The following is a 23,997-nucleotide window of genomic DNA, read 5'->3' on the forward strand; positions in this document are numbered from 1 at the left end:
CATATGTTGGGTATTAGGCAGATGTATGTACACGTATCTCTCTGTGATATCGTAAACTGTAATCGCAGTGATCTTCTGTATGGAGCGTCCAGACTCATTTCCCGAGCAACGATCGAGATAGCCCCAAAACGCTGTCCATGACAGAAATTTCCGAGGAATTCGTTGGTTGAACATCATCAAGAATATAATTGGTGTTTCCTACCTCTAAAGTAAACAAAGTAAACAAAATACCGTCAGTTACACGACAGTTAAAATGTGTGTTAGTTAACGGCTTGGATCGAGGTTGGAAAAGAAGAGTCAAAGGAATGTGAGAGGTGTAAGTCAAAGAAAAATAATCCTCTACCCCCTGAGTAACTGCAAAATTCTTTTATCAATTCGTGCAAGCCAATAAGTATCAGTTATAGGAGCAAGGAAGCAAGGCATTTTGAAAACGATCCATTGTTTCCTCGCAGCCAATTCTGTCGGTATAAATTTGTAGTAAGGCACATATTTTGATTGAAGTCAATTGACCTGCATTAGAATGAGTTCTCAAACTACTAGGGATGTTTATTTTTCCTGAGCTAACCGCAACGTGTTATCATCCACCGGCCTAATCTAACATTGATCACGTGGCGGGTACAGTACATATGTAGATGTATGTAGAGTTTCGTCCCAAAGGGAGCTATCTCTCGCATTACATTCAAATTGCAATTACACGGCAGTTGAACCATCACCTGAAGGAACCACGACGTTAACATGTTTATTTTTATTTTTTGCGTCTTTCATAGTTGATGCTGCCGCAGAAGTGTGTCTCATATAACTGTCTCATAAATATGTCCCATATAAGTGTCTGGTACCGCTGAAGAATAAGTTCCTTCCGCTACGATACTAAAAAGATCATCATCTGAACTGTCAGTTGGCATCTCTGGGGGCGGAGGTGGAAAAGATTGTAAAGATGAATTGGCTGTGCCAAAATGCTTGTCAGAGCTACGCAAACTGGGATTGTTAGCGTGTGATTCTGGAAAGGCATCCAAAGGAGAGAGAAGCTCTCCCATACTAGGAGCACGTAGCGTACCTTTACTAGCATTCCTCTTCTGGATAACGCGTGCTTCAGAAGAAATCCCTCCAGGAACACCTCCTGGTATGTTATTAGGATCTGACCCCAAGCTCCGTGAGCCTGTTGGTTTCTGGCCCAGCTGTGTTTCTCTAGCCCTATGCCAGATATCTCCAGGTTGATTGCTGAAACCAGGATTTGTTGTTACGTTAAAGCTAGTGTCGTTTGATGCATTTCCATCATTGCATTTTCTCATAGATTTTGGAGTTTCTCGGTGGTTTGAATAAGGAGTTTTCATTCCGGGATTTGTTTCCTTTAGCGAATTAGCCGTTTTCAGAGGGGAGTTCTGGACACCACGATTATAGGATAAAAGATTCTGTGTTGCTAGCGATGATTGTGTCCCCCCCGACAGTATAGGAAGGGTGTTTGCGTGGTAGTATGAGTCTGTTCTTCCCGCTGCCGTATGTGAAGCTTTAGCCGGCTGACGAAGGGAGCCATATGAAAGAGAGAAACCATCCTGGTTTGGCTGGTTTTGATACTGATTTAATGCGGCATCGTTATAAGCGGACCTCAATGGAGTTTGTTGTTGTGGGGCATTGTTGACGAATCCAGAAGGTCCGTTTCCTGTATTTGGTAGTGTATTGCCCATCGACTGGCAAAATGAGTCATTTGACGTCCCAGGCTTTTGTCGAGGTAAGGTCTTTGCAGCCGGCGTATGCTGTGAGGAGGAATCAAAATTTGCCACTTGACGATGCGGATGAGAAACGTTTCCAGCACTTAGATGTCTTGGGAGTCGACCTTTTTCTTCTTCATAGTTAATTATTCCAAGGTCTTGCTGTCTTTCATGACTTTTGGATACGTTTCCGGTGCTGCTGGCTCTTGTTCGTCTTGGTGTTCCGGTCCTGGGGTCAGTCGAGGTGTGACTTCGAGCAGGTGTTGACGGTAGGCTGGACACTGCATCATTCGCAGGTGATGTAAATTGGGGCTCGTCAGTTATGATTATTGATGGCTTGTTATTGTTCTTGCCACTGTTGAATGAAGGGTTAACATGAATACTTGCAGGATCACCTTTGTGGACAGTTCCGTTTTCGGTTCCACTGAATCTGTCAAGAAGAACTTTTACATGTGAGAACTATATATCACTCAAATAAATCTTTAATACTGTGTCTGTGCCTTTCAAATATTAGGCAGACAGGCTACATTTTCTTCTGCCCAATTGAAAACAATCTGCATTAAATCACTGCCTTAAAATGCGGCTATTATACACCATAAATTTATGATGTCCTCTTTTCCTTGTAACCCCAAATGGAAAAAAACAATACAAACATTTTTCTTCATAAGCACCCTTGTCCAATAATTTTTATTTTAGTTGATCTACGAAAACCTGTCAAGTGACCACGTCTCACTGTACTTGTCAAATGTAAACTATTTGACAAGGACAGTGCTCTTATATGTGATTAGCATTCTTTCAAGAGGACAAAAAATGTTCTCAACCCTCTTAACATGAAGAAAACTGTATACACTAAGATACGTTTGGCTTTAAACGCCTCTCGAGGACAAGAAGGTTGTGAGTTTCTCTGACTGTAACATGAATGAAAATGAAAATATTTTTGCAAGACAACCGTTTCGGTACATAAAATTTCTACTAAGAAACTAGAAAACGCAATGAATGTGTTAACAGGCTAATTCCCTCGGCTTTGTCCCATGACAGGATCATCTGTGCGTCATGCCAAAATGGGCCTCTGCTCTTAAAGATGGTCATTTATGCAGTAGTCCAAGGATTCCATATGAATTGAGAACAATTGAATACTGTGTGATTAGCGGCCAAGTATTATTTTAAATGTACAAAGTACTATTTCCCTCACCTGTTAATGTTGAACTCTTTTTTGACCTGGTTATTAACGTCATGAGCGGTAAACAAGACCTCGGGGCCTTTACGATTCATCAATATATCCCTTTGATAGGCTTCTTTGCCTTCTTTAACTTCAACTTGGCCATTTTGGTTTATTTTCTTCTTTTCCTTTGGCAGGGCTATGAATCGTTTCGGCCTATGTATTACATCGAGCTTGATAAATTCCTTTTCTTTGCCAGCAGTTACAAAGAAGGCCACCACTCCAAGTATTACAAGGGCCGCTCCAAGCGCACTTAGGATGAACACCGTTATGTACGCAGACTTATTCTCTGCAAAAGAAAAACAAATCTTGTATTTTATGGAGCTCATAGGGGTCTTTTTTACGATGGGTTCTATTCCAAACATAGCCCTTGAACGTGCACTACTTTCGTTTACACCCTGATCGCCTCTTCAACTTATGTGACAAGCAGCAGGATTTTTGTAATTTCTTTAATTCTGATATATCTCAATAAATGAAGTTTTGGAGCGAAGTTCGCTGAAAATGTTTTCGAAAGACGAGGTTTTCATAATACAAATAACGGCATGTGAAATATTGATCTTCAACGTTGGAATTTTCATAAGTTTTCCGTAAAGGTGGTTTTAATTTGACCAGAATTTCCTGAAACAGTCATAAAATCAATTTGTAAAGATAGTCTGTAGATGTTGTAGGCCAAATCCGGTCTCAGGTTGAATAGTTTTTATCCAGATTAAATTGATGATCCTCATTTTACCTCAGGCTGAATATGCACTCTTCCTAGTTTAAATCAGCTATCATTCCCCGAGAAAGGGATTGAAAACTCATATTTTCCATCCAGCTCTGTCTTAAGCATCTCAACTCATCTTCTTAAAGTTTCTTACCATCTTATTGGTTTAAGTATTCGTACACTTATCCATTCAGCCTCAGCATTAGCCTCATGCGCTTTTGATCATTGTATGTTAAAAAGCGCAAGATAAATTAATAGATTATTATTATTATTTTAACTATAAAACATTGCAATAGGACAAAAGTTAAAACCATCATGGTTAAGAACTCTAAAAAACTGTTTAAAACTTTTGAAAACTTTAAAAAGCGACGACGTTTCCACGTTTATTTAACGTCATTTTCAAGTCAAAATGAACAAGACAAAGTTAATTGAATATAAATATACAAAACAAATCCTTAGAGAATAAAATCAAGCGCTATTAAATGCGAGAAAATATTTGCACGCAGTGTCACGTAGATCGAGGTTTGACTGCTTAATATTTGTTTATTAAGGAGCTAAAACCTGGGCTAAATACCCAGAAGGACTCCGTTCGTACTAAATTGTCGACGTGAAACTGCGTGCAAATATGTTCTCGCATTTAATAGCGCTTGATTTTCTTCTTTAAGGATTTGTTTTGTATGCTTATATTTAATTAACTTTTTCTTATTCATTTTGACTTGAAAATGACGTTAAGTAAACGTCGAAACGTCGTCGCTTTTTAAAGTTTTCAAAAGTTTTTAACAGTTTTTTAGAGTTCTTAACCATGATGGTTTTAACTTTTGTCCTATCGCAATGTTTTATAGTTAAGTTATCGACAAAAGCTATTTTTTTACTTATTATTATTATTATTATTAGTATTATTAGAGTGATGGACGTGGAACAGGGAACATTTACACCATTAGTATTTACAACAACAGGTGGCATGGGAGAAGAGTGCAAGAGATACCATAACAGGTTGGCAGAGCTAGTCGCAGCGAAGAAAGGAGAGGACTATGCCACCACCGTCTCTTGGATACGTTCTAAAGTCTCCTTTGCCATCCTTAGGTCGGCTCTACTCTGTCTTAGAGGGTCAAGAACAGCTAAAAGAACAATTAGAAGTAATGTTCAAGAAGCGGACTTTGAATTAGATAGATGCCTTGCGAAAATCTAGGTTCTATAACTTTTATATATACATTTTTATTATTACTGGGAATAGTTTTTTAGATTTGTGATTGTTTTATATAATTATAGATATATTTCTAAACAGTTTTATTCGAATTAAAAATAAAGTTATTTATATTAATACTAATAATAACAATAACATGTGCATATATATTTTTGTTTTTTTGTTTTTGTTTGCTTGTGTAAATGAACAATGAACTTGAACTGTTTTTTATAATTGGAACAGAATATTTTCTTATGTTGTTAATAATTTCTGTATTAACTGACTGATTTTCAATAAAGGTTTTTCTTTTTAAAAAAAAAAAAAAAGAAAAAAATTATGATTATTATTATTATTATTAATATTATTATTATTATTATTATTATTATTATTATTATTATTATTATTATTATTATTATTTCGTTCATTCACACGATATGTTGTTAACGTGGTTTGTAAACTAGGCATCAAGCCACGACCTATGGCCTTAGGTGTCTAGTGTTCTTCTCAAGATTCTTGCCGTTCCCAACAAGGAGGCTTTTTGTAGTAATACCGTGCAATCTAGTCCAATTTTCTTCAACGATGTTTTCAAATTTTTGCTGAACGTCCCCAGTGCACCAGATTTTCCCAATCTCTCTTTTTAATTCTTGGTATTATTATTATTATTATTATTATTATTATTATTATTATTATTATTACTATTATTATTATTATTATTATTAACATGGTAATGGAACAAAGAACTGTACTATGCACTTACCGGTAATCAAACTCGTACCCTCAAGGTCTATTGTCCTATGCCTTTACCACTACACTGCAACGATGAATATGCTCAACCCAACACAGTTCTCTTCATTATTTACTTTTGTATAGTAAGTCATCATCAATAGCCATTTCAAATAACCAAAAGTAATCCTAACCTGACCCTATTTTTCTTTAGGCTCCAAAGCAAGCTCCTTCATTTCAACTAAGTGCAAATTCAACGTTAGTAAAATGAGGATCACCAATTTAACCTACTGGAGGCAAAAACGAATACAACCTGAGACCGGATTTTACCAGCATAATAGATACTCCTTTAAAAATATATGTTTGTGTTTTAATCTTTTAATTCATGTGCCATGGATTGTAATAAATAAATAGCTTCATTAATAAATATCGTTTTTAACATCATATCTTTACAGATGCCGCGAAATGTTATTGTGAGTAAATTATCCATTGCCTTCAAAACTCTTTGCCACAACTGAATGCCGAGAGGGAATGGAAATATTTGGTCAATATAGAGAAGAGGAATCAATAGCGTTGGCTTTGACAGTGATATAATGTCAAACGTACCTTTCATGTGAAGAAACCATAAATACAATGAACCGGCTACTCCCATCACAGCCGGTTGACTTTCGTGCGCCATAACAACTGGAGAGTCACTGGACGCTTCCCCTGAGATAGGTCCCCTACTGCTCCCGGAACCAGGTCCGTTAAGTTCTCCTTTTGTCACGGGAATGGGTGTCGTGGCGGCGGGTTCTGTACTGTTTGTGTCGTTGTTCCCGTTTTCTTGTATCGTAATTACTAAACGTGAGGATGTGGTTGGAGTCTGAATGACTTTGTGTCGTTTAGGTGTGACCTGTGTTGAGTTCGTGTTCACAACAGGAATCGTTATGGGCCCACTAACGTCAGACGTTAATACTGTAATGTTTAGTTTCGCTGTTCCAACAATTTTACTTAACGCGTTCAGTTTTATTGTTGTCTTCATGCGGGGCTTGGAAAAAGGCGGGGTCCTGTGCTTAAAATTGTGCTTTTCAACTAGAGGAAAAAAGGAAAGAAAAGATAACAGGAATAATTGATTTCAAAGGACAAGTACTTGAAGGAATTTCAGCTAAATAAGCCAGCCACTGACTCATCATCCGCCTTTTACGGGGAATAAAGAACCATGTGGTCAATAATACTTTCTCCAAAATGCATGTATTTCAACAGACAAAATAAGGTATTCAAGGGAAAAGAGGGCTGCTTATATACCTCCATCATCGTTTATCAGAAACATTGTCAACAACACTTATATTAGGTTACAGAAGATCTCCGGTAAAGATCTACACAACAGTGTATGGAGAAAATGAGGGACCAAAACTAAAGGTAAACCAAGAACAAACTTAGCTACTGTCATCAGATCAGTACAACGCAAAAGCCGTGATTACGGTCTACCACAGAGCACGCTCCTACATGAGGTCTCGAAGTATAGGCTGTGACTAGACTTCTATGATGTTCCAAGCAACACCAGGAACCCATGACCCGGAGCCTGCAATTCCCATACTGGGCCTATGTCACGGCATTTTTACGGACCGATCTATTTTTAGACCACTTTTTCGGAAACAACAAAGGTATTTCCAGTTCGGTGACCCTATAAAGTCAGGTTAGTTTCTTGTAATTGGTCATCGGGCTCCTGTGGGAGTCTCAGTCGCGGGAAATTCAATCTAAAAACAAGTCGGTCTGTGAAAACGCTGTGACACAAACACAATGAAGTTGTAGGCTAAGGGCCATGGGTTCCTGGCAACATAACATATGATCCCTTGGATAGAGTGGTTTTTAGCAGAGATCGAGATTTAAGACACAAAGAATATTGATAGCAACTAATGTGAACTGATCGAGGTGGATATATCTGAATTGAGGCCTAAACAAACCTTTCAGAAGCGACAACAAGTGTGGTTCCAATGACACAAGCAAAAATCAACAAATAAGCAGTTTGAGTATAATTAACAATTATTCTTTGAAATCGAGGTGAATAGTGGCAGGATTTTTACCGAGCCGAGAAATTGTTTTGGTATATACAGACGAAGTGATCTCAACATTTACACATAGTTAATAGAGGGGAATGGTTTGGAAGCTCGGCAAACATCAAAGGAGCAAACAAAGATGCCAAGATTTAGGTTGGAAAGAGCCTGCGAGCAGGCTCTTCAATCGTTTGTTTCGCTCATACACTATGCATGAATTACGTAACCAACACGTTTCTATTGGTTAGTTTCTCAGCACGGAGTAAACAACTACTGTGTTTTGTGCCAGGTCAAGGTCAAGAAAAAAACCAAACACATACAATAAGGATATTTGTCGGGTTTCATAACCATTCCCCTCTATTAACTATGATTTGCAGAAGAAAACCATTCAAAGTTGATTTAATTGACATCTCAATTCATGCGTGGAAACTTTGAAGTGGTACAAAGCATGCACGAAGGTGTTAACCGAAGCGTAAAACATGGCAAATCTAAATAATCTTCGTTAAAATACTCGTCACAATCAGCAATCTAAATCGAAGGTCTGCTTGTTGAAACATTTTCACTGTCAATGGCGGCTTTATGACCCGTCTTGTTTCTTTGCAGTCATGAAGAACTTTCTTACACATTTTTTTAATTCCTCTTTTTCCATTTTCTCGATTTTAGTAATAAATTCGTTTTGCTGGGTGAACCAGTCAAAAAAATAGAAATTCTCCCAGTGAAACAATTTTTTGGTGTGAAGATTGTTTAATTTTTTAGCAATAATTATTTGGAAATACGAAGTCAAACACTAGTTGGCAAAAATATGAGGTCTTCTCTTTCCTCTGAAAACTTTCGGGCCAAATTTTGTGGCCCTCTTTGTATTCTCTGGTACAGTATTATCTTGTATACTCAATATTTCAAATTCAGAAATGACGACGGCGAAACGCGAGTTTACGTCGGCCATTTTGTTTTGTTTGGATCACGTATTATCCAATCCTAATGAGTAGTGAATAATGCTCAATTTCTCCAAGGTAGCGAACCAATCAGATTGCTTGAAGCACCAAGATCAGTGAGTATATACTACATATATATATTTAGCTAAGCCTAAAAGCGGAGCTCCCGGGTTATTTATCACAGGCTGTAGGGTTAGTGAAAACAAAAGGTTTTGGAATTGTACGCGTTTTGATGTTTCCGGTTACTGCTTAATTAAATCATTTTCTTCGCTTTCTTCTATAGAAAGATTCATTGCCTAACTAGTGAATTCCACGGTAATGCACCTGTCACTGTAAACCCCCACCCGGGGAAACATGGGGCATGGGTGGGGCTTTTTGGGGTCTTTGACTCTTTGCCTTGCCCTAGGGGGTGGGAGATTAATTCATTTTTTTGCGTTGGCTTCCCAGAGAGGTGGGGGATTAGTACATTTTAGTCCGTAGCCCGTTGCCTTGTCCGAGCAAGAAGGAGTAAGAACACTTTAATAACCTGGTTGGACAGGGTTCAGAATATGCACAGTAGTAAGTAGCAAGGATTGACAGGCCTACACAACTCCTTAACGAATGAGACTTTTGTACCATATTTTCGGTCTTTGACCTCTTTAAAGCTTTGCTCTTACGAGCATGTCTTTAAGGGGTTTTCCCCTTTGAGAAGATATGAGTGGTGGCTCTTTGAAAATTTACCGTAGAGAAGGCTGTTTTGGTATGAAGTGCCAATTTTTTAATAAAGCACGTTTAAGGTTTGGCACTGCCGGGTGATACTGCGTCGCAAGATATCTTTAGGGATTTCATTCCTTTGCTTCAGCGCTGATTCAGTTTCTGTGAATTTGATGTCTGATAGGAGTGTCTCAATCAGACGTTTTGGATAGCCTCAAGCACGGTGACGTGATTTGAATTTGCAAATGTTCTCTTCAAACGTTGTTCTTGAAGAATTAGTGCGTAGAAGTCTTAAGGGCTTAGTCCTTCACGAATCCTTTTTTGAAACCTCGTGGGTGGCTGGAGGAAAAATGAGTGTACTGAAAGATTTCAGACGGTTTCAAGTGTGTTCTTATATCCAGAATGGATTGATTTTGAAAGCGCTTGCCTTTGTATATACAACAGTGTCTAAAAATGTGGCTTCAGTGTTTGAGATTTCAGCTGTAAATTTGATGGTAGGGTGGTGTGAAATTGCTTGTGTGATGAACTTGTTTATATCCGGTTTGCTGACATCCCACAACGAAAAAATGTCGTCAATGTATCGTTTCCAAATCATTGGCTTCATGACACTTTTGCTGAGAATCTTTCTCAAGATCGGCCATAAAGATATTTGCAAAGGCAACGGTCATTTTAGTACCCATGGCGGTACCGTGAATTTGTAGATAGTTCTTTCCGTTGAACTGGAAACAATTCTCTTTGAGTATGAGTCTTAGCATATCTTTGATATAGTTTGTGGGGATTGTAGGGTGAAAGTATATGATCCCGTATCGTGCAGTTTGTTTTTCTTACAACGAGGGGTAATACTCACCACAAGCATATATGATCTGCAAGTACTTGTAGACTCCTTTGCAGGGGTTTCCGAAATAAGTTTCATTCGCAGTCACTACACACCGCCTTCTGTGCTCGCATAATCGCATGGTATCTAGCGTGACGTCCTGATAAGTGCAGTCGACAAAGTTGTCGTCAGTATCATTGGCTCTTAACACCGAGGGGTCAGCTTCGGCAGCATTAAATGAACATAAAGTATGTCGACCAGATTTGCGTCCGTAAGTTGCAATGTAGATGACCATGGCAAGAGAAGAGTTGGCGCACTCAAACTTAAAGGTGTTTCCTTGGCATATAGTTTTTGAGGTGACTGGAATTACTCGAAGCGCTGAAAGGAAATAAATTTAAGTGAATCAGATATAAAAGAGACGTTTATATAGCACTTCATCCTGTGGAAATGCTCAAAATGTGGCTAACGAGCTTTTACTCGTTAAGTCGATCAAGCATACGTGGGCGGGTTGTGATTTCACTAAAATTATACCACTCACACTCACTCAAAGAAATGTACATTACTCTTTCAACACAGTAACTATTGTCAAACGCAATTTTGTCAAATGCTACCTTTTTACATTTTCCTGAATGTAATGCAAGGTACTTGATTTAGAGGCGTCTGTCGAAAATAATGTTAATACTTTATTTTTTTCGGATAAAAGTAAATCCTCGAAAAATGAAAACTGAAAGGCTCGGTCAAGTTTTTTGTGGGCAGCGTGGTCCAAAATCAGCTCCGAAAAGCCACACCCTTTTGTTCGTGAAAATTTTTATTTTCGCTAGATTCAATTCAACGCCGCTTTGTCTGCTTTATTCGGGAAAGTTTGTTTTCTCGGACAACCTTTTCCCAACCCCACCCGTTGCCAAATTAAAAATTTAACATCTTTTTTTCATGTGTATCACATCTGTGAAACTGAATGAGAATATTCTTGATTGGAAAGTGAAAGATTATTCAGGAAGATACCAGATTAAAATAATTCAAGGAGAACTTGAGGAGATGGATGGCAAAACGGTGTAGAATTATCTGTTCTAAATTTTATCTGGCAATCTACGAAAACGGTCTATATAAAAAATAGTGTTTTTGTTTATTTCTTATGGTATAGTCTCCTTATTTTGTGCTTTATCCGGGTTTTGTTAAACCCGGTCGCATCGGAGAAAATGCTAGTGAAAAAGAAAACATAGGTCCAATTTTGAATAGTTTGGTTCTTGATCTATCACTCTCTCTCAAGAAAGGTTTCCAATGTGTAATTTAATCACAAAAGTTGAACATACTCTTACCGTATTTTCTTAAAAGGTTCCATTGACAAATTTGAGGATGGGAAGATTGTAAATGTTTCTTCATGAAAAATAAATGAACGAGTGAGTTTTGATTTATTTTGAAATCTGAATTTTGAGAGTTAGGTGACAAAAATCTCGAAATATGAATTTTAACTTTTCTTTCTAATTAGCCGTTCTGGTAATTAAAACTATGATGGTGAATTAAAATACTAAGGCTTCGACGAAAAAGAACACATGTCTTTGTGTTTGGTTTTAAGAAAATTGCGGCGATTAGTTGTGTTGGAAATGCTAAACAAAACGTCGTTTATTAATTTTCAAAACGAAATTTTATGAAGTAAGTTTGGACTCACAATTATCAAATTCATGTTTTTTAGTCTCAAAAAAAGGGGTTTTAGGTGCTGTTGTTTTCCAAAGAGATAATTTACAATTATTTTTAACAAAAGATACTCAAGACAATAATTCAGATCTGGGAACTTTTCAGTGGGACATAATTGTGCTAACAATTTCTGTCTAATTATTTTAACTTCCCCTCAGATAAAATTTCTCATCGGGAAGTCAGTCTAATTGTTCCGAAAATAGTGTAAAGAAACCTAGTGTCATTTATTGCACCTCGAGGAATAGCAACAACACGTTGCATTTGTGATTTTTTAATCTCTTGTGTCCATTCTATTTAACATTGCAACGTGTTCTCTGGATTACAAAAAAGATCGTTATGCAAGGTTCCAGGAAATTGGTTCATGAAAATCGTAATTTTAAACAAAAATATTTGCAATAAAATACTGGTATATTCCTTTACATGAGAATATATCGGCGTTTTCGTTCAACTATATCCTTAGCTTCGCCACATCCGTTGTTTATTGCCCAAGTCTTGATATCTCTCCATCAAATACTTTTCAATCCAGATTACTCCCGCAGTGTCAAGGTATTCACTTGAAACTCAAGTCTCGCCTCAATGTACGAATTGTGGTCAAAGACGGCATAACTACGACAAACCTCCATACCTCAAGTGTCTTGCGGAAAAACTGAATTGCTTTGTTTTTCTTATCTTCCTGCATGAGACATTTCAATTGCAAAATTTCAAATTGTTCTTATTTCTAACTAAAAGATCATTTCAAATGTCAAGACGACTCGAGTGCGTTCAGGATTTTTTTTCCAGATTATTTTATCTTTATTTTCATCTTTAAGTGTGACTGAGAAAGCGAGAACGCATTTGGCGGCAATGAAACAGTGGGCAAACAAATCTTATCCGTCGCCTTGTGACCACAAACAACCCGTATGATACCGAGGTGATTACATGGATATAGCATGCAAGATAAGCTGGACTTACCACCATTATTGACCGTGATGGTCATCTTTAGCACAAGGATAACTTGGATTATCTGAAGACGAAAACAAAAGAGCCAAAGTCCAAATGACTGGAGGCAAGGAAAATAATATGTGCTAGAAATTCCTTAAAATTTTACCTTGAAGAGAACTGCAAACGAATTGAAAAGCCTCATCATGGATGATGTCCTTTAGCCTTAGTCTCTCCGTTCTGAGCTATTTCGCCACATTTTGCCGCAAAGGAGCTATGTAATTTTTGATGGCGTCCATTCTCATCACTGAAACACAAACCCCGAAGATTGTTGTCATTCAAATTAACTTGCCTGTCCGTGAACGCGAAGTTTATGGAGACTTTTCATTAATTTTAATGCACTTTTATTAAGCATCGTGAGTTGTCTGGTGGATTGCAGGCACCTGTATCTTGTTCCTTCCAGTCTCCTAAAACCACAAACGAGATCCATTTTATAGACTGACAGACTTGTTACCGCCATATGCAAGTATCGATCTAGGCGGTTTGTTGGAAATGTGAGGATATTCCACTGTCTTTCGCATAGTGTGGAATTTGATTTTAAAGTTGAGTCACCTGTCCTACAGTGAACACCCGCTGACCCAATATGCAAACTGGGTCGCCAAATCCAAAAAGCTGTAATTACAAGTGAACACTATGTTGTCAATTATAAATAGAATACAAAGCAAATGGAATTACACAAAGAAAGTACAAAAATTATTCTGCACAATAGAAGCTGTTTACAAATTTGCATTCCGAGAAACATAGTTTGTCGTTTAGCCGAATGAAATGAATGTTGCCCGAGAGTTGACAGATGAAATTAGTTTGTGATGAACACATGAAAGCAATTCGAGCAAGGGATTCAGTCGAAGGTAATTGTTTACGAAGAACGGTTTGGTGCAGCCAGTGTACTCGGCTGAATGTAGGACAATAACAACAAAAAAATGCCAAAGATAGTGTCCACAATGGCGAATAACAAATATTTTTATTATAGCTGTTCACTGTAGCTATGAAGAAGAAACATCTTACAAGGCATTGCAAAATATCAACAGCCTAGAAGTTAATATGCATGACTCGAAGAATCTAGAAAAAAAAACTCAAACAAGGAGATCATTAAAGTACAAGCTTGAAAATAATAATGATTAATATTTTAAATAATAGTTTTATCCTTTTAATCCTTTTTATATAGCACGTTTGTTCTCTACGCCATACTTATTGACTTATAGAGTGCTCACCTTGAGGTATTTTATAGACCTTCAAGGGTTTAAACACAGGTCCACCCAAAATGCCCCGCTTTTTAACTAAATCCGAATAGGGATTATTTATTACAACACAACAAGTCCGTTTTGAGCTTGAACAACTTAAATTTCAAGTCCTCATTTGACATCTCATACTAATTTATAATTTACGATTTTCTTTTGGTAAAATATCTCAGCTGTTAGACAGTTCTCATTTTAGTATCCCTAGTGGTGCCAAAACGGGAAAAAATTCATGAATCTCTTTTTCATGAATTGTGTCATATTGCTTTAATTGTTTTTAGGAAGGTCTTCAAGCCACTTCCGACTGATACCAGTGCACGCTTAAAAAATGATGTTTGGGACTCTTTTGTAAACGATTTTTAAACTGTATGCGAATTTAGTAAAAAAAAGGTGTAGAAATTTATACATCACAGGAAAGTACCAAAATATTTGGGAATACAAGTCCTTTACTATTTTGATGTAAGAGTTACACTTCTTTACTGAACATGAACAATTATTAAGATACATTAAACAATGGGATTATTAGATAGATATAAGCTTTTGTCCTCTATGAAGTCAATTGGTCAGAACTTCCCTGAAAGGCAGCTATTACACGGCATAGTGGGCGTTACGTAACTGCACTGCGTAATTTGTATTGGAACGGTGTTGCCTTGAAAGGATGTTTTCTTTTTAAAGAGAAAATCATTAAATCGAGTCCTTGAGGCCTGCATAGTATAAACAAGCGTTTTTTTTTTTTTTTTTTTTTTGAGAAAATCGCACGACCGATGTAGGTCTGAACCACTGGCAATTGGAAGCGAAAAGAAAGCAAAGCTAAGAATGAAACAAATTCAGAACTCTGCACATTACCATAAACATTGCTGTGGATGGTATATGCTCGATAGGACAGTGACACCGACGTAAAACGTCTAAAACGTAGTCAGAATCCAGATGTCCTACCCTCTAGAAGGAAAGCATTTAACTAGGGTTCATGAAATAAATATTAGCTTTGGCTTCTTTTCTTTGATATTGGAAAAATACCGTAAAAAATTCAGATTGTCTGATGGACGAATTATTCTCCATATGAAGTTTGAAAACAACGACAAAAAGAGCCTTTCTCTTCTTCCCCGACGAGTTTTATTGTGTAACATAAGAGTGGCACAAAAAACCGTTTTAGCCATTGTTTGAAATCAAAAATAAACTACAGGTAGAAAAACGCACATCTACGACGAATCCTACTTCATTTACAATTTTTCAGTTATTTAGAAGGACGCCTTCTTGAAAAATGTTATCATTGGGATTGGGAGTCTCCGAGTTTCAGTGACTTGCAAGCAGTAAATAGAACCTGCACCGTAGATTGACTGTTGCACACATCTGCTCTGAAACGCAAACTTCCGGGTCTGAATAGATTTTTTTTTTGACCGTGAGATGATCCAAGGCATTTGATTTGTCCCTGTAATAACTTAGTTGTGATTACGAGTGCAATCCACTACTCAGCACACGCCAAGTGAGTCTGGGGTACCTACAGCTGCTGACCATTTAAAACTCAACGAGAGGTTGTCAAACACTGCGGTTTAGCATGTGATGCATATGTACTTCCCGAAACACGGAGACAACCTTTACCTTACACTTTCTAAGGATTATACTAACTAAAATTTCGAAAGGCAAAGACCACAAGCGTTGAAGACGAGAAGTTCGCATTTTTCCCTGATAGTAAATATCGTTATTCCTTTCTATCGAAACAAGTCTCAAACCCTAATGGACTTATTTACTCTTTTCGTATTATTATTTATTTTACAAGTTACATTGCTGAGAGAAGCTACTAACTACTCACCCAGTGGTAACCATCTATCACAACCGTTTACAATGAAACTGAATGTATACCTTATTTCCCACCTAGAGAGACAAATTGAACAATTCTTTACACGGTCCAAGGCGATATAACTCCTAAGGAAAACCAGCTCAACCAAACCGCGTTTAGTGTTTACTTGGGAAGACCCGTTTGTTTGTCAGAAACCCACCTTAATAACCATACTGAACAATTACAGGGGACTGAAGTCTCCTTTAGAATGAAAATCAATCCAATGCGGGCCTTCTTCTCATTAACAGTTCAGTTTTGACTATTTTATAAAACGCTCATCTTCGACTTTTTTAATATAACCTTGCTTACTTGTCATGAAGGATTAGCAATCTTTTCAAAAGAGCAGATAATGTCATATGTTGGGTATTAGGCAGATGTATGTACACGTATCTCTCTGTGATGTCGTAAACTGTAATCGCAGTGATATTCTGTATGGAGCGTCCAGACTCATTTCCCGAGCAACGATCGAGATAGCTTAAAAATTCTGTCCATGACAGAAATTTCCGAGAAATTCGTTGGTTGAACATCATCAAGAATATCTTTGGTGTTTCCTACCTCTAAAGTAAACAAAGTAAACAAAATACCGTCAGTTACACGACAGTTAAAATGTGTGTTAGTTAACGGCTTGGATCGAGGTTGGAAAAGAAGAGTCAAAGGAATGTGAGAGGTGTAAGTCAAAGAAAAATAATCCTCTACCCCCTGAGTAACTGCAAAATTCTTTTATCAATTCGTGCAAGCCAATAAGTATCAGTTATAGGAGCAAGGAAGCAAGGCATTTTGAAAACGATCCATTGTTTCCTCGCAGCCAATTCTGTCGGTATAAATTTGTAGTAAGGCACATATTTTGATTGAAGTCAATTGACCTGCATTAGAATGAGTTCTCAAACTACTAGGGATGTTTATTTTTCCTGAGCTAACCGCAACGTGTTATCCACCGGCCTAATCTAACATTGATCACGTGGCGGGTACAGTACATATGTAGATGTATGTAGAGTTTCGTCTCAAAGGGAGCTATCTCTCGCATTACATTCAAATTGCAACTACACAGCAGTTCAACCATCACCTGAAGGAACCACGACGTAAACATGTTTATTTTTATTTTTTGCGTCTTTCATAGTTGATGCTGCCGCAGAAGTGTGTCTCATATAACTGTCTCATAAATATGTCCCATATAAGTGTCTGGTACCGCTGAAGAATAAGTTCCTTTCGCTACAATACTAAAAAGATCGGCATCATCTGAACTGTCAGTGAGCATCTCTGGGGGGTCAGTCGAGGTGTGACTTCGAGCAGGTGTTGACGGTAGGCTGGACACTGCATCATTCGCAAGTGATGTAAATTGGGGCTTGTCAGTTATAATTATTGATGGCTTGTTATTGTTCTTGCCACTGTTGAATGAAGGGTTAACATGAATACTTGCAGGATCACCTTTGTGGACTGTTCCGTTTTTGGTTCCACTGAATCTGTCAAGAAGAACTTTTACATGTGAGAAATATATATCACTCAAATAAATCTTTAATACTGGGTCTGTGTCTTTCAAATATTAGGCAGACAGGCTACATTTTCTTCTGCCCAATTGAAAACAATCTGCATTAAATCAGTGCCTTAAAATGCGGCTATTATACACCATAAATTTATGATGTCGTCTTTTCCTTATTACCCCAAATGGAAAAAACAATACAAACATTTTTCTTCATAAGCACCCTTGTCCAATAATTTTTATTTTGGTTGATCTACGAAAACCTGTCAAGTGACCACGTCTCACTGTACTTGTCAAATGTAAACTATTTGACAAGGACAGTGCTCTTATATGCGATTAGCATTCTTTCAAGAGGACAAAAAATGTTCTCAACCCTCTTAACATGAAGAAAACTGTATACACTAAGATACGTTTGGCTTTAAACGCCTCTCGAGGACAAGAAGGTTGTGAGTTTCTCTGACTGTAACATGAATGAAAATAAAATAATATTTTTGCGAGACAACCGTTTCGGTACATAAAATTTCAACTAAGAAACTAGAAAACGCAATGAATGTGTTAACATGCTAATTCCCTCGGCTTTGTCCCATGACAGGATCATCTGTGCGTCATGCCAAAATGGGCCTCTGCTCTTAAAGATGGTCATTTATGCAGTAGTCCAAGGATTCCATATGAATTGAGAACAATTGAATACTGTGTGATTAGCGGCCAAGTATTATTTTACAATGTACAAAGTACTATTTCCCTCACCTGTCAATGTTGAACTCTTTTTTGACCTGGTTATTGACGTCATGAGCGGTAAACAAGACTTCGGGGCCTTTGCGATTCATCAATATGTCCCTTTGATAGGCTTCTTTGCCTTCTTTAACTTCAACTTGGCCATTTTGGTTTATTTTCTTCTTTTCCTTTGGAAGGGCTATGAATCGTTTCGGCCTATGTATTACATCGAGCTTCATAAATTCCTTTTTTTTGCCAGCAGTTACAAAGAAGGCCACCACTCCAAGCATTACAAGGGCCGCTCCAAGCGCACTTCGGATGAACACCGTTATGTACGCAGACTTATTCTCTGCAAAAGAAAAACAAATCTTGTATTTTATGGAGCTCATAGGAGTCTTTTTTACTACGGGTTCTATTCCAAACATAGCCCTTGAAGGTGCACTACTTTCGTTTACACCCTGATCGCCTCTTAAACTTATGTGACAAGCAGCAGGATTTTTGTAATTTCTTTAATTCTGATATATCTCAATAAATGAGGTTTTGGAGCGAAGTTCGCTGAAAATGTTTTGGAAAGACGAGGTTTTCATAATACAAATATTGGCATGTGAAATATTAATCTTCAACGTTGGAATTTTCATACGTTTTCCGTAAAGGTGGTTTTAATTTGACCGGAATTTCCTGAAATAGTCATAAAATCAATTTGTAAAGATAGTCTGTAGATGTTGTAGGCCAAATCCGGTCTCAGGTTGAATAGTTTTTATCTAGATTAAATTGATGATCCTCATTTTACCTCAGGCTGAATATGCACTCTTCCTAGTTTAAAGCAGCTATCATTCCCCCAGAAAGGGATTGAAAAATCTTCTTAAAGTTTCTTACCATCTTATCGGTTTAAGTATTCGTACACTTACCCATTCAGCCTCAACATTAGCCTCATGCGCTTTTGATCATTGCATGTTGAAAAGCGCAAGACAAATTAATAGATTATTATTATTATTATTTTAACTATAAAACATTGCGATAGGACAAAAGTTAAAACCATCACGGTTAACTCTAAAAAACTGTTAAAAACTTTAAAAAGCGACGACGTTTCCACGTTTATTTAACGTCATTTTCGAGTCAAAATGAACAAGACAAAGTTAATTGAATATAAATATACAAAACAAATCCTTAGAGAATAAAATCAAGCGCTATTAAATGCGAGAGAATATTTGCACGCAGTGTCACGTAGATTGAGGTTTGACTGCTTAATATTTGATATGTTGTTTATTAAGGAGCTAAAACCTGGGCTAAATACCCAGAAGAACTCCGTTCGTGCTAAATTGTTGAAGTGAAACTGCGTGCAAATATGTTCTCGCATTTAATAGCGCTTGATTTTATTCTCTAAGGATTTGTTTTGTATGCTTATATTCAATTAACTTTTTCTTATTCATTTTGACTTGAGAATGACGTTAAGTAAACGTCGAAACGTCGTCGCTTTTTAAAGTTTTCAAAAGTTTTTAACAGTTTTTTAGAGTTCTTAACCATGATGGTTTTAACTTTTGTCCTATCGCAATGTTTTATAGTTAAGTTATTAACAAAACCTATTCTTTTACGTACTATTATTATTATTATTATTATTATTATTATTATTTATATTAATATTATGGCAGATTCTATTTACTTTTGTGCTTATCATTACTACATCAACCAGCGGATTTTAAACCTTAGCTAGTTAATTACATCAATTTAGATTCCTTTTTCCGCTTAAACAAATTCGTAGAACTTCTTAACGATGTTTACATTCTGGCTCAAAATCCATTTCTGGCAGCGTTCGATGAGATAACTCAGTTCCTTGACAGCGTTCGTAATTGATCTTAAGTCATTTCTCATTATTATTATTCTTCTTCTTCTTCTTCTTCTTCTTCTTCTTCTTCTTCTTCTTCTTCTTATTATTATTATTAACATGGTAATGGCACAAAGAACTGTACTATGCACTTACCGGTACTCAAACTCTATTGTCCTATGCCTTTACCACTACACTGCAAAGATGAATATGCTTAACCCAACACACTTCTTTTCATTATTTACTTTTGTATAGTAAGTCATCATCAATAGCCATTTAAAATAACCAAAAGTAATCCTAACCTGACCCTATTTTTCTTTAGGCTCCAAAGCAAGTTCCTTCAAATTCAACGTTAGTAAAATGAGGATCACCAATTTAACCTACTGGAGGCAAAAACGAATACAACCTGAGACCGGATTTTACCAGCATAATAGATACTACTTTAAAAATACATGTTTGTGTTTTAATCTTTTAATTCATGTGCCATGGATTGTAATAAATAAATTGCCCCATTAAGAAATATCGTTTTTAACATCATATCTTTACAGATGCGGACCGGAATGTTATTGTGAGTAAATTATCCATTGGCTTCAAAACTCTTTGCGACAACTGAATGCCGAGAGGGAATGGAAATATTTGATCAATATAGAGAAGAGGAATCAATAGCGTTGGCTTTGACAGTGATATAATGTCAAACGTACCTTTCATGTGAAGAAACCATAAATACAATGAACCGGCTACTCCCATCACAGCCGGTTGACTTTCGTGCGCCATAACCACTGGAGAGTCACTGGACACTTCCCCTGAGATGGTTCCGCTACTGCTCCCAGAACCAGGTCCGTTAAGTTCTCCTTTTGTCACGGGAATGGGTGTCGTGGCGGCGGGTTCTGTACTGTTTGCGTCGTTGTTCCCGTTTTCTTGTGTCGTAATTACTAAACGTGTGGATGTGGTTGGAGTCTGAATGACTTTGTGTCGTTTAGGTGTGACCTGTGTTGACTTCGTGTACACAACAGGAACCGTTATGGGCCCACTAACGTCAGACGTTAATACTGTAATGTTTAGTTTAGCTGTTCCAACAACTTTACTTACCGCGTTCGGTTTTATTGTTGTTTTCATGCGGGGCTTTTTGGAAGTGTACTGCCTAGAAACAACAGTATCCTCAGTGGGGGTTGTACTTTTTACCATTGCAGGGGATTCCGTTCGTAGTTTTGGAGAAGTGGGTGAAGAAGTGCGTTTGGTGACCTTTGGTGCTTTTGTCGTGCGTGCTATGCTTTTTCTAAAGGTATTGTTTATAGTGCGAGTCCTCTTGGTTAACGTTGTTCTACGTGTAGGTGTGACTCTGGCTGGTGTTGGTGAAGTAAAATAATCATTGAAGTAGATTGTGCGAGGCATGGAAAAAGGCGGGGTCCTGTGTTTAAAGTTGTGCTTTTCAACTAGAGGAAAAAAGGAAAAAAAAGATAACAGGAATAATTGATTTCAAAGGACAAGTACTTGAAGGAATTTCAGCTTAATAAGCCAGCGACTGACTCATCATCCGCCTTTTACGGGGAATAAAAAACCATGTGGTCAATAATGCTTTCTCCAACAGACAAAATAAGGTATTCAAGGGAAAAGAGGGCTGCTTATATACCTCCATCATCGTTTATCAGAAACGTTGTCAACAACACTTATATTAGGTTACAGAAGATCTCCAGTAAAGATCTACACAACAGTGTATGGAGAAAATGAGGGACCAAAACTAAAGGTAAACCAAGAACAAACTTAGCTACTGTCATCAGATCAGTACAACGCAAAAGCCGTGATTACGGTCTACCACAGAGCACGCTCCTACATGAGGTCTCGAAGTATAGGCTGTGTCGAGACTTCTATGATGTTCCAAGCAACACCAGGAACCCATGACCCGGAGCCTGCAATTCCCATACTGGGCCTATGTCACGGCATTTTTACAGACCGATCTATTTTTAGACCCCCTTTTCGGAGACAACAAAGGTATTTCCAGTTCGGTGACCCTATAACGTCAGGTTAGTTTCTTGTAATTGGTCATCGGGCTCCTGTGGGAGTCTCATTCGCTGGAAATTCAATCTAAAAACAAATCGGTCTGTGAAAACGCTGTGACACAAACACAATAAAGTTGTAGGCTCCGGGCCATGGGTTCCTGGCAACACAACATAGGATCCCTTGGATGGAGTGATTTTTAGCAGAGATCGAGATTTAAGACACAAAGACTATTGATAGCAACTAATGTGAACTGATCGAGGTGAATATATCTGAATTGAGGCCTAAACAAACCTTTCAGAAGCGACAACAAGTGTGGTTCCAATGACACAAGCAAAAATCAACAAATAAGCAGTTTGAGTATATTTAACAATTATTCTTTGAAGTCGAGGTGAATAGTGGCAGGATTTTTACCGAGCCGAGAAATTGTTTTGGTATATACAGACGAAGTGATCTCAACATTTACACATAGTTAATAGAGGGGAATGGTTTGGAAGCTCGGCAAACATCAAAGGAACAAACAAAGATGCCAAGATTTAGGTTGGAAAGAGCCTGCGAGCAGGCTCTTCAATCGTTTGTTTCGCTCATACACTATGCATGAATTACGTAACCAACACGTTTCTATTGGTTAGTTCCTCAGCACGGAGTAAACAACTACTGTGTTTTGTGCAAGCTAGGTCAAGGTCAAGAAAAAAAGCAAACACATACAACAAAGAAATTTGTCGGGTTTCATAACTATTCCCCTCTATTAACTATGATTTGCAGAAGAAAACCATTCAAAGTTGATTTAATTGACATCTCAATTCATGCGTGGAAACTTTGAAGTGGTACAAAGCATGCGAAGGTGTTAACCGAAGCGTAAATTATGGCAAATCTAAATAATCTTCGTTAAAATACTCGTCACAATCAGCAATCTAAATCGAAGGTCTGCTTGTTAAAACATTTTCACTGTCAATGGCGGCTTTATGACCCGTCTTGTTTCTTTGCAGTCATGAAGAACTTTCTTACACATTTTTTTAATTCGTCTTTTTCCATTTTCTCGATTTTAGTAATAAATTCGTTCTGCTGGGTGAACCAGTCTACAAAATAGAATTTCTCCCAGTGAAACAATTTTTTGGTGTGAAGATTGTTTAATTTTTTAGCAATAATTATTTGGAAATACGAAGTCAAACACTAGTTGGCAAAAATATGAGGTCTTCTCTTTCCTCTGAAAACTTTCGGGCCAAATTTTGTGGCCCTCTTTGTATTCTCTGGTATAGTATTATCTTGTATACTCAATATTTCAAATTCAGAAATGACGGCGAAACGCGAGGTTACGTCGGCCCTTTCGTTTTGTTTGGATCAGGTATTATCCATTCCTTATGAGTAGTGAATAATGCTCAATTTTTCCAAGGTAGCGAACCAATCAGATTGCTTGAAGCACCAAGATCAGTGAGTATATACTACATATATATATTTAGCTAAGCCTAAAAGCGGAGCTCCTGGGTTATTTATCACTGGCTGTAGGGTTAGTGAAAACAAAAGGTTTTGGAATTGTACGCGTTTTGATGTTTCCGGTTACTGCTTAATTAAATCATTTTCTTCGCTTTCTCCTATAGAAAGATTCATTGCCTAACTAGTGAATTCCACGGTAATGCACCTGTCACTGTAAACCCCCACCCGGGGAAACATGGGGCGTGGATGGGGTTTTTTGGGGTCTTTGATTCTTTGCCTTGCCCTAGGGGGTGGAAGATTAATCCATTTTTTTGCTTTGCCTTCCCAGAGAGGTGGGGGATTAGTACATTTTAGTCCGTACCCGTTGCCTTGTCCGAGCAAGAAGGAGTAAGAACGCTTTAATACCCTGGTTGGACAGGGGTCAGAATATGCACAGTAGTAAGTAGCAAGGATTGACAGGCCTACACAACTCCTTAACGGTTGAGACTTTTGTACCATATTTTCGGTCTTTGACCTCTATAAAGATTTGCTCTTACGAGCATGTCTTTAAAGTGGTACTACGACCAAAAAAAAATTTTGTTTTTCCTTTGGATTTCAAAACTATGTTAACTAAACACTAATTCACCCAAGTTTTAAGTTCTGATTTTAAAAAGACACCTGTTTATTTTAGCTGGAATTTTCTTAATTATTGGTCCGCCATTACTAACTTCACAATCTTGAGAGAGCCGGGTCAAGGAGAAAATGACGTCAAACACTCACTAGTTTAAGAATGCAATGCGTGTGTACGCGGCCTAATTAATATGCAGC

The 23,997-nt window shown here is 37.6% G+C and overlaps 2 protein-coding genes across 5 annotated transcripts in view; both read right to left on the bottom strand.

The window, feature by feature from the left end:
- Positions 1-471: 471 nt before the first annotated feature.
- Positions 472-13,052, bottom strand: LOC138010639 (uncharacterized). The gene is made up of 6 exons (XM_068857613.1): positions 12,786-13,052; positions 12,650-12,701; positions 10,038-10,384; positions 6,141-6,375; positions 2,899-3,214; positions 472-2,136 (listed from the first exon to the last, which is right to left on the bottom strand). Exons 1-6 carry the CDS (start codon positions 12,822-12,824, stop codon positions 792-794), a joined length of 2,334 nt encoding a protein of 777 aa, XP_068713714.1. The 5' UTR covers positions 12,825-13,052; the 3' UTR covers positions 472-791.
- A 613-nt stretch (positions 13,053-13,665) lies between these two features.
- The window catches only part of LOC138010640 (uncharacterized), a 62,409-nt gene continuing 52,077 nt past the window's right edge, over positions 13,666-23,997 (bottom strand). For 3 of the 4 annotated variants that reach the window (XM_068857614.1, XM_068857616.1, XM_068857615.1), the window contains 3 exons: positions 20,463-21,194; positions 17,973-18,288; positions 13,666-17,208 (listed from right to left, as the gene is read on the bottom strand). In XM_068857614.1, the coding sequence (XP_068713715.1) occupies positions 16,890-17,208; positions 17,973-18,288; positions 20,463-21,194 (1,367 nt within the window). In that variant the 3' untranslated portion in view covers positions 13,666-16,889. The remainder of the gene's footprint in view (positions 17,209-17,972; positions 18,289-20,462; positions 21,195-23,997) is intronic. The other variant, XM_068857617.1, reaches the window with a different exon arrangement.

This window comes from Montipora foliosa, chromosome 7, assembly GCF_036669935.1.
Source record: "Montipora foliosa isolate CH-2021 chromosome 7, ASM3666993v2, whole genome shotgun sequence".
In the NCBI taxonomy this organism is placed as follows: Eukaryota; Metazoa; Cnidaria; class Anthozoa; order Scleractinia; family Acroporidae; genus Montipora; species Montipora foliosa.